We start from the raw sequence: 16,451 nt of genomic DNA on the forward strand, positions 1-16,451 counted from the left end.
ATTTTGCCCTCTAACAGTTTCTCGGAAACTAACACTCCTGAGAAACCCTCAAGGAGTAAAGAAAAAATATTGTGGAGGGGGTCTCAAAAGATGTATTATTCCACCTTCAGTCAAAGGGAAAATATGAATTAGAGAGAAAAGAAGAAACAAAGAAAATATAAATGCAGTGGCAGGCAAATGATGATGAAGTAGCAGAGAAAGCCCCTCCTTGGGAATCTAGAGCCACTCATAGCCAATTACAAGGGAAAAAGGAGGAAAAAAAAGAGCGACTACATACAATGTCTCTGTTGCTAACTATATCAACTCCCTTAATAACCATCTATATCATCACCTACATATGGCTTTTACATCTAACACACTATGGGGTATGTTTTCATCTCTAAGATCAGGGAGATAAGTACTAAGATGAAAATGTGATACTTTGAACAGTTCCAGTTTTAGTGTACGAGCCAGAAGGATTCCACTGACACACACACACACACAAAAATAACTCTGTGAACGGTAAGGTTGTGACAAACCTGACAAAAGCTGGGAAATTCAATGTAATTTCCCAAGATGTTAACTTTTTTTGACACTGTCCTGTGTTATTTAAATCTAGATTTGTATGAATCTCCCTCTCTCCAACAAACATCCATTTTAACAAGTGCAACGAAAGACATACGGGAGGAATTTTTGGTGGCTTTTTTTTCTCCCCCCTGTTGTTAGATCTTTTCTTCCTGCCTTACACTGGGCCTCCCAAAGAACTAGTAGGCTATCATGAAAGCTAAGCAGGAAAATGGTGATTAATTGAGAGGGCAGGCAATTTTTATTCACATCTAAATAAAATTTAGAGCTGATAGAAAATGAATTTCCAGTGATCTCTCCCATTCAGGGTAATTTCATCCAAAGACTGATATCTATTTTATGTAACCCAAAATAAAAACGTTATTTTTGGCAGCTAAAATATGTGGAAACAAAACGTTTCCTAGTTCTTTGACATGTCACATTTGAACAAAAAATATGAAAGGAAAGCGGATAATATTAATTGCAAAGTCCCACATTTCATTGAACGCATTGCTTGACATTTTTCAGTTGGTCCTTAGAAATCTAAAAATATCCCCAACAAGAAAAATCCCCCATCTAATTTTACGTAAGCAGAAAAACAGATCTTTTGTTTAAAAAGTTCCTGTCCACACCAAGTTTTATGCTAGGAATATACAGCATTTCAGGTCTCCGAATAAGGTGAGACAAAACTCCTTCCATGTCCTTGATAAAACAACCATGACAAACTCCTTTTCTGTATATTTCTCCAGGTCACCTCCACCAGTTACTTTTGGTGTCTTGCTGGTGGGGGAATGACTAATGTATTTGAAACACACTAAAAATCCCAAAATACTAATTTGTCAGTAAAAGTCTAAACAGAGCAGATAATAATTTAAAATTTGCAAACTGTGCCTTGGAATGAAATCTCTGTCCCTGACCTGCAAAGACCAGGGTTACTGTCACAAAAATAGAAAGTGCAATGAGTCAAAGAAGCACGAACTTAGAATGAAGCATGAGCAAAAATACTGATTAATATTTTTCCAATTATTCTAACAGAACTGATGTTAAGAACCAGACTTTCCTACTAAATACCTCTGTGTACTTGAAGCACATCTACTGTATCTTTTGCTGAATAAATTTTGTAAATATTCACTGACTTCCAACTGACAGTGCTGGTACAATTGAAGTAGTCCACCATCAAGAAGTTACACGAAATTTTGTCAAGGCAGCAGTTTGAAGTTCAATAATCTGACAACACACAGCCAAGTTTGAAGGTGGCAAACTAGGAAAGGCAAGTGTTTAACCCGTTATAGACATCCAGTGGAAAACCAGACTTCTCGATCTCGGTTACATGTGGATAACGCAGAGCAATACAGGGCTCTAATAAGGAGCCTGGACAAGTGCCATCACTCAATGGATTCTGGGAAAAAACTGACATGATGTCACTTATGACATCTCTTTCAGTGTATGCACATGAAAAATTTTTCTCAAAAGGAGGTATGCTTGATGACAGAAGTCACTACCGACCAATAATAGAGAAAAACTGTTGTAAACAACATGCTCACAGATGTTCCTGATTTCAATTTTTTGCTATCTGCGTCTTCCTCTTCTCACATGTACTTGAGCACTTTTTAAATATCACGCCTGAAATTTGTTACCACTCATTTATACTGAAAAGAACCACACCTGGTTAGTTAGTAAGCCATAACTATTCAACATGTTTTTTTTCTTTTTTTTTTAGATCATCAAAAATCAGCTCACTTTTCCTGCTGATGTTAAGAGTAATTCTGAATTGGAAGATGCTCAGAATACTCAACAAGCATGTGGCAGGCTTTTCTCCATAATGCATACATCCAAGTTTGATGGTAAAAGAAGGAAAAAGTCCATTCAATGCAGCTACAGGTGCTATAAAGCCAATTTCCTTTCTTTGTTTTACTTACAATTTGTCAAACAAAATATGACCATTTAAACATCACTGAACATTCCCAGATTATAATTTTCAGCTGCCCATATTCTTAAAGGTGTTTTGTTCTCTCCTTCTCTAAAAACCTCTTCCCCACTTTGACTTGCACCTTGATCAGATTGATCATTTTAAGGTGAAAGCTCTTGGAACAGCTCTTTTAGGAGAATAAGCCCTCCCCACCATCACCTTCATCCCTTTGGACGTGAGGTTGCTGATGAAAGGCTTTGCCATGCTAAATCTTGATGAGTTTGGCATGTGCAAGATACTGCTGGGCTGAGCAGAAGAGTAGTGGGGAGGAGCAGAAGAGCCAGGGAAAGAAGATGAAGCAGGGGGTGAAGGCATCTTGCAAAGAGTTGCAACAAAAGAGAGAAAAGTTTACATCTTTTCTATTCTTTAAAAGTGTTTTTTTTTTTGTTTTTGTTTTTGTTTTTATCTGCTCTTTATGCAGTGAGAGTGGAAGAGCTAATATCCTTTGGGGGCAGGAATTTAGCTGGGTTTGCCTAAGCAATTTGATCATCTTCAGTGCATTCTCCAGACAGAAGTCAGCACTGGGACTCCAATGCTCTGGGAAAAGGCAACATTGGTTTCCTTCTGAAACATGAAATAAGACCTTCTTGGGCAAAAACTCCAGCACCTAAAAAGCACTTTGCCTCACCTATTGCTCTGGGACGGGAACGTTAAAAAAAGGACTTAAAAACTTTAGTCTGAGACTGCCAATGGGCCAGAAGGCTGGTGGCACACAGATGCTGCTGTTACTACTGCCGCTGATTAACATACAACAAGGCAGAAATTCCCTGGTGAAACAAAGTGCTGTGATGAAGTGCTAAAAAGGCAAAGAGCTCTAGAAAGAGGAAGAATGAGACTTCTGAAGTGGAAGATTGATGGCTCTTGAATAGAGCTGAGGGACAGCAACATCTCATATTCCTTTGCTCCCAAACATCTGGCTTTGTGAAGATGCAAACTACGTAAGCTTTCCATAAGAGCACTGGTGTTTGTGATGCTAAATGCTCTGGGGGTAAGGACTTGCCCAGGCAAGGCAGAAAGGGAGAGAAGGAAATAAAGCAAAGCCTGGGAGAAAAAGCAGCAGGCTGAGGTTCACCTCATGTGCATGTTTACATTTTAAGATACGTCGTTTTGGAAATATCTCAAATATTTCAAAAGCAAAGATGGTGGCCTTAAAATTAGGAAGGCCAAATGGCAAGAAGAGTCAAAGAGGGTTTAAATCATCTCCAAGAATACAAACAATTAAGAGAGGTTCCAGCTGAGATTCCAAAATCAACCCCCCTATCCCCCAAAAAGCTACACAACGAAGTGCTGACTGTTGCCAAAAAGGGCAGTCCTGTTCTGCCCTCTCTCAGCAACATGTTCTTGGCACATCCCTTCTGCATGAGTGGCCAGCTTGACCCATGAAGCAATCTGGATTGAAAACAACCTGGCTGACGGGGGGGGGGGGGGGGGGGGGGGGGGGGGGGGGGGGGGGAGGGGGGAGAGGCAGGAAGGGAAGTGCTGCTTTCTTGAACAACACTTTCCTGATTAAACATCTGGCTTGGCTGCATAAATACTGGGGTATGTTCAAGACTGGGGAGAGAAACACACACCTTGGGGACAGTGTGGACTCTGGAATAGATACATCCAAAGGACATGCGTGGGTGAGGGAAGTCATCTGCAGTGAAGGGATTGCACTTTTCGACTCTGCCTGGGCGACCACTTAGCTGGGTCTGGGAAAAGGCCACCCACAGCTGTACAGACAGATTGGAGCAGAAATCAGTAACAGTCCCATGGCGGTCTGCTCACAGACACCAGTGAGTACTTCAAATGAGCTAAATATACATCTAGGTCACTTGAAGACCCATCCTTCTCATATACAGCACACCATCTTACATGCCTTTTACTTGAACTATATCAAAGCTTTGGGGCAAATCTGAATGACTATCAGGTCAATATGAAAGAACAGTAATGAATAAGAGTAATTTTGTGGGCTGTATATGTTAATATACCAGCCAAACCAACATTTTCCCTTGTTTATCACCTGCTGGATTACTAGCCAGTGGAAATGTAAAGACCTTACTGGATTACTAGCCAGTGGAAATGGAAAGACCTTAATTTATTCGTGTTGCTATTATTTCTCCCTGTTTGTGAAAAGTCCCTGTGAAATCTCACTTTGGGATCTCCCTCCAGCAGGTCAACAAGCTGTTTTGACAGCATCACAGTCCTGGTGCTCAAAGCCTGGTCCAGCCAGGGCTCACGTTCCTGTGTGCTGAACTGCCGAGGGACAGGGCAGCTGCCTTTGTTCTTGATCCATCTCCTATGGACGGCATATGAATATCTGACAGTTTTCAAAAGAAGCAATCAAAACCAGTCTGTATGTGAAGCACATTTTGATGTTATGGGAAAACCTTTTTTATTTTAAATGACTGTTAATGTGCCTTCCCTTCTCTTCAAGTCTTCTGAGGATGAGGCAGGGGATAATAGGTTGGCTTGGTGGATGACTGAATCAGTTAGATTGCTAAATACACAGATAGCAAATTAGTCATCCAAAAGCACTTGTACTTCCAAATGAATGTTCATTTTAAAGTTAACTGGGATGTTAGAGTGGCTTAGACCAGTAGTCAAAATCCTAAACAGCAAGTCTTAAAATAAATTATACCAAAATAAAAATAAATTAATATTTTTCCATTTTAAGCACATAAAAAAATCACAGGAAAAGTTCTGACTTTCAAATATCAAAGAAAGAAAAATGCGCAAGTTCTCAATCCTTTTGCTTCTACAACTAATTGCTTAGAGCAAGAGTACTTCCTTTTTGTGGCTTTGTTGCAAAACCATGGAACTAAAGAGCACCAGAATAATGACCTCAGCCAGGGTTAGTGAGGTGAACCACAGCTCAAAGTATTCTTGAGAACACTTTTCTGAACACTAAGTGTATGTTTTAAAAATAAAAAAAAAGGGAAAGAAACACAAAGAGGAGGAAAAAAAAAATCCCAAATCAGTTGCTCATTATATCTGGATACTAGACAATGACTTTGGTTTCTTCTGACAAGTAACCCTAAAAAAACCAAGCCAGAAAAACACCTATGAAGCTCTACCTCTGAAAATACTACCATGGCAAATGTGTCCTCTCCACGCAAAATAGGAGGAAAATGGAAGTAACTGATGTCAAACAGCAAACTTCTTTTTCCTTTTCTTCAAAGAAAAGTAAAGAAATGCTGACATTTGAAGTGGCATAAGAAACAACAAGGGAAAAAAAACAGGGTGCATCTGACACAGCATATATTAAGTATGAATTAATATAAGTCTGATTAAGCAAACTCCATAATGAAGAAGAAATATTTAAACATATGGAACATAATACCAAAAAAAGACAAAGCCCACCCATGGCGGGCATTCATCTAAGTCTCGGCTAAGAAGTCTTGGCCAAGAAGAAGAGGTCAATTTTCTGAGGCCAAGTGGCCATACTTACTCTGTGCTTCACAGTCCACGCAGTGGGAATTGCCTCTGATGTTCCTTATGGACTGAAGGGCCATAGCCTCATTCTGACTCGTCAGACGGGACTGCGTAGATTTAAAGAAATGCATAAGCAACAAATAAAAACCCAATAAAAAGGGTTAGATGACACAACTAACGGCTGAACAAATGGCAAAACCCAAAGCTTAGACCAAAGTTGAGTGACCGTGATCAAGGAGCCCAAGTCCTTGGCTTGCCTCTCAAGAAATGGTGATCCTATCTCCAAATACTGCAAGTACATGCCTGGTAAACAGGGACTCCTCTTTCCTCCCTTGTTTCTGACAGCTCAGGATTTCTCCCAGGGTTCTCTCCACCTGGCCCAGGAGCTCCCAGTGTTTTGGGGTCTCCAGTCTGGATTCTAAAAAGTGGGGAGACTGCGCAGAGGAAAACCAAGCATCAAAATGAACGCTGGTATTCACAAGTAAAGTGGTCACAGTGTAGGTTTACTTCTTAAGATAAATTAGATAAGAATATTATTTTATAAAATCAATTTCTTTTATTGATGTTTATGCTTTTGCTAATGAAGACTAAAGGGTGGTTTGCAAAAGCAACTGAAACCTTTTTATCATCAAAAGGTCAGATTTAATCAGATGACTCTCCATGATGACCTGCCGATGACCTCTACTTGGACCTGGAGAGACTGTCACGATGTACAAGTCGTTCAGCTCCACCCAACTAAACCATCTTGTTCACTTTCCGAGAAGAAAACTGTTAGCTGTACCAAATAATGGACTCCTCGCAACAAACTGATTTAAGCAGGATGAGGACCCAGTCTTAAGTATGGCCATGAGGAGATATGTCCTCCTGATCTATCAACAGGACAGTCTAAACCTGTTTAGTAGGTCTAAACATGTCCAACTAACTACACTTTACTATTCCAGCTAGTTCTTCCCATATGTTTTGAGACCTCAGTAATACTTTAGAGAAAAAAAACCTCTCTGAGCATTGTAGCAGGTTGAATATATAACCCCAAAAGCTCCCTGTATGCACATAATCTTATCAACAGATTCTCCCTTTCAAAAGAATATTTAACATACACAAACGTCAATCTTCTCTGTGGGTACAGCACAGTAAATATTACCAGCCACTCTTTATCCTCTTTTGTATTAGCATTTTTACATAGGTATTAGTGTACAAATTTCCTCTGTTGTGCCCCCTTAACATACATAGTCAAATGCGTAAATCCATAAAAGGCAAAACCCCATATAAGCAGTCATTTTTCTGTGTCTCAGAAATACATATAGGCAATAAATAAATTTTTAAAACAATGTGGGAAGTAAAGTATATTATTATGATGATAATTACTGATGTCTGATCTACTCTGGTAGATCAGGGCAATGAAAGCAAGCATTCATTTCAAAATATGAGTCTCCTCCTTGCAACATAAAATCATTAAAGGCATCTGTTAGGTGGATAGTGCTAAAGGATCTATAGGCCTGAATAATCACTCCTTAATTCTCTCCCTCCACTACCACTCAACACCTTGGTCTCTAGTTGTGAAGTGGTTGCAAACACAGAGACTCAAGAACCAGAAGCTCTCTTGCCCTTCCAAAAATGAACAATGACTGAAGAAGCCTCAGCTTAGAAGCATTTATTTATTTATTTATTTAGACAGGAAAGGAGAACAAATTACAATTAGCAATGCAAGGTAGAAGGCCTGTATCTCTTAGACAACGCTCATCTTCCCCCGAAAAGCTTTGATGAACTGTTTCTGGATTTGCTTTCTGTTATAATAGTTAAGGCAGAAAACCATAAAAAATTAATTCAGTGTAATTAAAGAAAAGAAAAATTGTGCATATGCTTTGTAAAGCAGACACAAAAGCAATAGCTTAATTTTAATTTCTGAGAGTTGTAGTACTTCATCACGGCAGAGTCCTATGGCTGAATGCTACTGCACGTTTCTGGTTAGTCCAACCAGAACATTTAGTTAAATTTTGCCATGCAGGAGCTTAGTAGATTTAATGAGAGATTTGAGTAGTAAATACGCTGCCTCCTGTGTATTTTTGGGTCTGCCTCCACTCTTGTCCATAACAGGCTTTTCCTTACGGGCCTTCTACAGACCTCTAATCTGAAACAAACCTGAATCTGCAGCAGCGACTACACTACACAACTTCTCAGTAGGGAGAGGCCATGACCTAGCCTCAAGTTTCAGTCAAAATTTTAAGACCAACACTGAAGGCAAAACAGATAATCCAGGAGCTCCGTTAATTCAACTGCTGTAAAAAATAAACTGTAAAACAGGCTACAGCACCAGCTGTCTTGAAATATCTGTGATATGCATACAACTCTAATGCTGCTCTGTCATGTGCGTAATGCACGCACGTCTCTAGGAGTACAGGTTTCAAATTCAGAGTTCCTGATTTTGCTTTCATCTTCACGATCATCCACCTGTTACTTATTTTAGTATTACTCTGTGTACCATACCTTGTTCTTGCTGCTCTCACATGACTGTAAACTGGCCAAGATCTGACTCTCTATGGCTTGTACCCATGCATCTCTTTCTTCATATGTGGTAGCTTCAAAGTGCCAAGTCTGGCCAGTGAGAGAGACAATAATGAACTCAAAGTTTTCTTCTTGTTCTGAAAAAAACATACAATAGGAAGAAGTTGTAAGTTTAAGGATATCGATAGCTAGGCTCAAACCAACCTGTTTGATGAGCATTTATGCAATGTAACAAGCAAACACAGGTCTGGACATCCGAGGTGTGAGGCTGGATATATCCAACTACCCTGCAGTTGCACAATGCATCAGAAAATGACTTGCGGATCCACTGCTTTTTCCTCTCCAAATGTTATGCAGATAAATTACTGTTTTGGGTAAATATTCAGTTGCCGTGTGCATTTGTGAGTTTGGTATCGAGTCTATACCTTTCTCGCACACAAAGTGGCTAACAAGCTTTACTTAGATTTAATCCTGAGGTGGCAAGAGCTACATAATATAAAAATCTAAGTGTGTCACAAAATAACTTTAAAGATGAATGGACTATAAAGAGCTAACACTACAGAAAATTTGAAATTTACCCTCTTCCTTCACGCAGTTGTTTACATGCAGATATATTAAAAGCAGATGTGTACGTTTTCTTGTCTACAGCATAAATACACTGGGTTATAATACAGGATTAAAATCAGTTCAACCTACTCAACATTCACATTTGACATGGGAGATGAGAAAATGATCTGATAAGCTAGCAGAAAGGGTCAATGAAATATCCTTAGGGCTACTAGAGTATAAGGAGAAGTATTCAGGCCAGAGGACCGCAGCATATGAAAATACCAGCAGAACTGAACTAAATGGACACATATTCTTACTACACATGGGACACCAAAGTCAAATTAAAAAAAAAAAATAATCAGGGAAGCTGAAACAGAGCAAGTGGAATTGGGAAGGGCAGGCATGAAGCATGAAAGGAACAGAATAATAGAGCACCAAGTTCTGGTGAACATCAGCCATAATGGGCTTTAGAAATAGCATTTACATTCGCTTGTCTGCTAATGACTTACTATATATTCAGAGCCATGAAGCTCCTGCGTTACCTTGTCATCCATAAGCATGCAAAGATAAGTGACAAATCTAGCCACGAGCTTTAAAGACAGTACTGCTGCTCACTGGGAGTCATTTTTTCAACCTGTGGGACAACTGGTTTTCTTTGATAAACTCCATGCTAGCAAGGCCAGTGCCTACACTGCTTTAATGATGTCTCAAAAACCAGCAAAAGTTTACTTTGCACCTTGAGGTGAGAATAAACATGGAGGTGCAGGTTATTTCCAGGTGCATAAGCTGCATGAAGCAGCAGTTTTACTAAAAAAAAAAAAAAAAAAAAAAAAAAAAAAAAAAAAAGTGTGTGGGATAAGTGGGAAAAGAAAAATAAGAGAATGATGCAACTGTACAACAATAACCACTTTTCACTTCAGCAACACTGTGTTAAAAACAAACAGGTAGGCTCATTATCCAAAATGCTATGATTAAATAATGGAAAAAGCCACATTTATGAAACAGAGCTTTCAAGAGTTTATGAGGAAGATGTAAGAGGAACTACTCAACAACAAAGGAAATTATGTGCTGTCTCCTGTAGGACAACACAGCTACGGTCTTCTACTTATGTGGTATGGCATATGGCCAGTGGGGAGGGTACGGGTATATGCAGAGTATGCATGTGTTGATGAAAACAGGGAATGACGGTAAAGGAAGAGAACATGAAAAACGGAATCCCACCTGAAGCAGCCCCCTGTAGAGTCCAATTTAGGAAATTCATCACCCTTAGGCTTTTCAATGGCTTCTAAGCAATAAAACTTTGTACTCTTGAAGTCTTACTAAAGGATGATTTCCAAATGCTGGTCACTAAATGTTCAGAAAATCCTTCTATATAAATTACTCAGCATGGGCGGAACTGAGACACGCGTATTGTTACGGCAGGGAGCCTGTAACATCCAGTAACACAAAGGCCCTTTTCAGCCCCATTCCATTTTCTGCACCTCACGCCCCTCTCCCTCAGCCCTTCCCTTCTCCACTCGCAGCTCTGCTCCAGGCTGCATCCTATCGTCCCTGACCATACACCATACCACTTCTACGTAACCAAAGGCTTGGTATAAGCTGAAGGAGCTGCCTACTAGAGAAAACGGTCATTTTTGCCACCTCAAGTTAAAAATTCCCCACACCTTTTTAAGCAGGGAGGAGGACCTGTAGGGCTGCAAAAACACAGAAGAGCACAAGAGAGGAGACTTCTCCGGCGCACGTCACAGGGCTGACTTCTCAATGCCTAATGGCTCAACAAGTATATGTGGTATATAACTAATATTCAACAAGTATATACAGTATAACTTTAGAGAGTCTTTCTGCACTAATCTTGAACCAGTTCATCCTAGCGTTTAAGTACTAGGCGACTTTCCAGAATTACAATTCCAGACCTTAAGATAAATATATACAATCAAGATGCAGCATCACTGAATCCTCCTATCTGCCATTAATCCGTATCATATATGTGAAGTTGGCTTGCCCAAGAAGGGCTTATGAGAAAAACACTGCAATTCAGCCAGCGTACCCTTTAAAAGCGAGGCTGAAATACCGTCCTCACAGCAGCACCTCTGCAAGCTTTGTTTTCCAGAAATGCTACACAAAGTTATTCCCCTGCTTACAGGAGACCTATGGCAAAGGACACAAACCCGGCTATTCATGCGACTGGAGTGCAATTCAGGAAACACCTCCAGCCATTTCCCGTGGTCACTCTTTTATATGCCAAGTCTCCTTTTCCCAAAGGAGAAGCTCCTGTGTTTCATCTCCTGACCTTCGCTGCTGTGACCAGCTGACACCGTGACAAAAGCTGTAAAGACCTTGCACTGCCTTTGTGGCTCGGGATCGCAAAGTCCACGTAACATGTTGGTGAGTCTGTCTCGGTACAGCCCCGCCATGGGTTACGAGGGCTGCAGTGTGTTTTAAGGCTGGGCTGGAAGGACATTTTCAGTGTATCAGTAAGTTAGCCAAAAACTTGGTCATTGCTGATGATATATTAAGAACATACAAGTTTGCACTCTCTTATATCCACTGAAGCTTCAGGTTTACTTCCTAAAACACTCAGATGAAAAGCAACTGTGCCAGCTGAAGATGTGTTCAATAATACATTTTCTGCTTAAATATACCTTTTTTTTTTTTGTAAGCATGACTGTGAAACAAAGCAGCAACGCCTGTTCCACATCACCCACAGGGCAATGCCTACAAAAGATGAGTAGCAAACGTGTACATCCTTAATCACCACATGGACGAACAGGAAAATCCAGAGAGCAGAAGGAAATTGTTCCATTTTACTCTTCAGAAAAATTATAGGTTGTGCTATTTAAATCCCTGTGAGCCCAATCACAAAGTTTTATTAAACAGTTTTCCATGTTTAACCGTTATTCATAGAAAGGTCCACTATAATAGTATTTTAGCACCATCAACCTGTCGAAATCAACCTGCCCAATTACTCCAAACTACATTAATAACACCGGATATTACACTAATTGTGTCCAGTTTCTATGCAGACGAGGTCCTGTGGGGCTAATTTTGCATCCTCAGGGGTAAGCAACTCAGCCATCAACCTGATTTCACTAGGAATCCCTCCTCATTACACAAGTCCAGGCTGTCAACTTTTTTTTTTTTTTTTTTAAAAAAAAAAAGGTTAATGGGCCAATCAGTCATCAATTATTTCCTGGAAGGCCAGCAGACAAAGGGTTAAAGAGCGAAGAACCAGCTGCACCTGTTTTCCATTTGAAAGTTATTATCAACAGGAGATGGCTAAAATGTTGTTTGGGGTTTTTTTTTGGTGCCCCTTTTTTTTTTTTCTTAAGTGGGAAGGGGTGGCTGGGATGAGAAATGAGCTGAAACTGTAAGATTATGATGATATGGAACCTGAAGCACAAGTGATTTTTAGGAAAACCACCACATCACTTTCAGGAAGCTACACAGTATCACTGTTTATGCTGCATATACTGTTTTCGCCATTATCTTTTCATAGTAAAGTTACTGCATTTAACCCAAGTTAACATTTAATTTGCTTTGCCAAAAGCCAGACATTGCTACAGCCCACCCACTTATGGAAAACAAGATATACAATTTCTTAGAAGCAAAGGATTGTGCAAGGGAAAACAAACATTTAGGCATGGCCTCACTGCATTCCAGTACCAATGCCTGTGTTTATGGTATGTAACAGATCAGATTTAGAGAACTACACTGAAAATAACTACAGGATACAATTAGTCTATAACTTGTTCCAGAGAACTCAATTAAGGCTACTAAAATGTAGGGAAAACGCATGTCCAGAAGCAGTTACGCCTCTTGGCATCATGTAAGAGCGGTTCTAAATATCGTATATCAGTTTGTTCACAATTTCCACTTTGAGCATCTTTTATTCTCAATATTAAGAATTGCCTAAATAGTCACCGACACCTCGCACCAGTGGTGGGTAACCACAAGCACAGTTTGAAGTCAACAGAAGATGGGGTCCCTTTCCGCTGGGCACTCTACAGTCACAAATTACACCCATCCCAAAAGTTTGCTTTTAAACAAACAAAAAATGTCTATTTTTCCATGGGTATAAAACAAAGACTTGCTAGGCTTAAGGCATTTCTCATAGGCGTACATGAATATTTTGCCAGAATCAGAAATAAAACTGGATCTTCTGGCTTCCAAGCCAACCAGCCTCTTTCCCTAGGTGCCAGATTGTGCATTTGCATCTTTGCCCAACATAGTTGTCATCGCAGGATTCTGGTGCTGCTGCTAATTAATAGTAACTCACTGTGCACGTCTGGTGGATGATGCTACTAACACAGGAAACACTTTCCAGAAACAAGAAGTCAAGTGCAGAACCAAAAGACTCTCAACGATGTATGTCAAACACCCATAAAGCACCTTCAAGAGTTGAGGTTACAGCTTGAAACCTAGTCAAGCCTGCCTCAAGTAACACTGAGACCTATTTAAACTCCCTTTTTATCACGCCCTCCTCCCTCTCTCAAAAATCGCTTCTGCTCAAGCACCCTTCCTTAATAACCCTTCATCTTGTCAAAAGGATGAAACTGAAAAACTGCTGAGGTGCTCTAGCAATCAACATTAGATGTTTACAATATACAATTTGATTACAACAGAGGCACATGTTATTTACGTACTATATAATGCTAACTATCCTTACCTTTTGCCATTTGGTGTAAATTATCCCTGTAAGTTGGAAGATAAGTATGTTTATTAGCAGCCTCAATTAAGGAAATATTTGTGCCATGTCCCACTGGGCATGACTATGCTAATACTTCTCTCCCCTTTCCAAACCCAGTGTCTAAATCTAATTAGTTTTGAAAATCAAGCCTATCAGGACAATATAGCTCTGCTATCGGTTGCCCACAGCTCTTGATAAAGGTTGTGTTCCACTGGAAGAATTTTTCAGCAGTACTGTTTTATATCGCTACCCATGAGTGACAAACTGGTGATGAAAGGCTGGTTTCTAGCTCAAGGGACTAAGCTCCCCCTGCCATATGCACTTGTTGTTTTATTTGGATGTCAAGACAACACGGTTTGAAGAAATCCATGAAGTCATTTTTAAATTCAGTTCTCATAGCATATGAGTCTACACTTGCATTAGGTGTTTCCTAACACATTTTAAGCCTGCGGTTCACTTTTTAAATTATATGTATTTCAAAGCTGAAGAGCTTGCTTAACTGAGAGGTGTTGTGAAGCCAAGTCTACTGAGCTTATCTTGGGTGCTCTGAACAGCCTCCCCCTCCATCTGCCATGGTTAGCAAAAGCAAACTTTTTGCATAGGCACATCACCACAGCAGCAACAGCATCACTAACTTTTAATCAAAAGGCAGTTTGGGAGTTAATGAATATGCAGAACAAAAGTTTTCCATGAGAGCCTGGAAACTCAGATGCAGCACTGTAACACCTCACATATGTAACCATGAAGAGTGGAAAAATGAGGACTGAACTTGTTTATGCATGTTAAACCATAGCAGGCAAAGCACAGCCACTTAATTTCATAAAGATATTCCTTTCTGCTGTGCTGCAAAATCTGTTGATATAGAAAAAATAATTCTGTATTTTAACAATAATGCTATGATAGCAGGTACAAGTGACTCCAGCTCGTCTTAAAACCAGAGAAGGGTCTGCTTTAAGTATAACACACTGATATTTCATACTTTCCCCCTAGAGAATCAAAGGCTTGCTTAAAGCCTGGCCACCTGCAATAAGGAGCAGGTGGGACCTTTTCATTTGTCAGTGGCTCCCCATAGAAAGAAACCCACAAAATTTGAAAACTAAGAGTTTTAGGCAAACTCTAAAATGAAAGAAAGTAAAATTTCTTGCAGTCATACAAAACTGATGAAGGAACATCAGAGGACACAGTTGTACAATGCCCTGCTTTCCTCTACCCTCAGAAGTTGGAGTTCTTCAGCTGTGATCTTACACCCAGCCACCTCTCTGAAGATCCTGTCCTTCCTCGCTACTCTGTGACCAGGACAGACACATCAGTAAGGCAGTATTTTTGCTACCAAATAGCTAAGAGAGAGGAGCCACGTTCAGGAAGGACTCTCAGCTTTGCACAGTACACAGCAAAAGGTGACCCTGTGTGAGCACGGGAGACCCACTATGCAGGAGGACCACCCGTATATCTGCTTCTGCCAAGCATCCGCAAAAGAGTTGCAGCACCCGAGCTGCAGATTTCTCCATCTTAATTGGATTTTGCTAAATATAAATAAATAACAGGGCCGTCATTAAAAATTATCGGGCAGGCTGCTTTCTAGATCAAGCTTTCAAAAATGGGACTGTACACAATGGGAATATTTTTGGTCTGTAAAAAAGTGTAAGTGCAATTGAGCAAGCATGCACTAAAGACTAAAGCAGATTTGTTATTCTGGACTGTCATTTCCTATCACCGTTCTCTTCTTTGAAGGCATAATTATCTAAACATGTGGCTTTAAATACTTACAATGCTCATTAACTCGACATTTGCATGTCTCACCATTCCAGCTTTCACACAAAGGCTTAAGGTACCAGCTCAAAGAAGCAAAGTTACGGAGAACATTGAATGTTCAGTCTTTAATGGGGATACTTCCAAAAAAAAGATACATTTGCCTCATTTCAGAATTTCGTTTTGATGATGCGTGTCAAAACTCTTACGACCATGGGCATCAGGAACGTGTTCCCATACGCTTATCCAAGCTGCCTTTGATACTTAGTTTGATCAATAAGATGAAAGATTCCTCAAACTAGACAGGCCCTAAAAAATGAAATCTTTATCTATAAAACACAAGGGAATTCTTTATACTTGTTTCCCTGTTGCAATTCAATAACAGGTAGATATAAAATCACAATATTCTCAAGCAGTAAACCTGTAACAACAAACATGCCTGCACATTGATTAGAAGAAAAATCTGGCCGGGAGAAGAAAACCAGCAAATACATACAAAATTACAAATCATTAAAAATTATCTAGTTAGTTTCCTATTAAATTGAAAAAAATAAACCCAAACTTATTAATGTCCAACAATCATTTTCTCTCATTTCATATTTCACACTTCATACTTGAAAAGAAAACAAAAGGATCAAAATAGAGTTTTGCAACAATTGCTCTAAAGGTAATAGTTTTACATTTCCACTGAGAATTAAAACAAAATTATAATTAAAAAAAAAGCTTCCTTAACAAGCTGCAGTAAAATCACACTTTTGCCTCCTACCTACACTTTGTTTGGCAGCGAGAGCGAGGCATCCGACAGCAATACAGCAGTAATTGTGCAAAAAAAGGACGGTGATATAAATCACCAAAGGTTAATGATCAGGATGTGAACAGAGGGACTTGTTTACAGAAATAGCATGCAATTTAAAATTTACAAGAGATTTAATGCCACCGCTTGGCAATCACTAAAATCAACAGCCCAGAAAACAGTGACATTAAGAAAAATATTACAGTTATAATCATTCCAAAATAAGTCAATTAGTGTTAGGGCAT

General features: G+C 39.7%; 1 protein-coding gene across 3 annotated transcripts in view; it reads right to left on the reverse strand.

The window, feature by feature from the left end:
* AGAP1 (ArfGAP with GTPase domain, ankyrin repeat and PH domain 1) overlaps window positions 1-16,451 on the reverse strand; it is a 384,460-nt gene that overhangs the window by 41,168 nt on the left and 326,841 nt on the right. For all 3 annotated transcript variants that reach the window (XM_082483168.1, XM_082483167.1, XM_082483166.1), the window contains 2 exons: window positions 8,411-8,565; window positions 5,943-6,033 (listed from right to left, as the gene is read on the reverse strand). In XM_082483168.1, the coding sequence (XP_082339294.1) occupies window positions 5,943-6,033; window positions 8,411-8,565 (246 nt within the window). The remainder of the gene's footprint in view (window positions 1-5,942; window positions 6,034-8,410; window positions 8,566-16,451) is intronic.

Source organism: Vanellus vanellus (assembly GCF_965231255.1).
Source record: "Vanellus vanellus genome assembly, chromosome: 5".
Lineage (NCBI taxonomy): Eukaryota > Metazoa > Chordata > Aves > Charadriiformes > Charadriidae > Vanellus > Vanellus vanellus.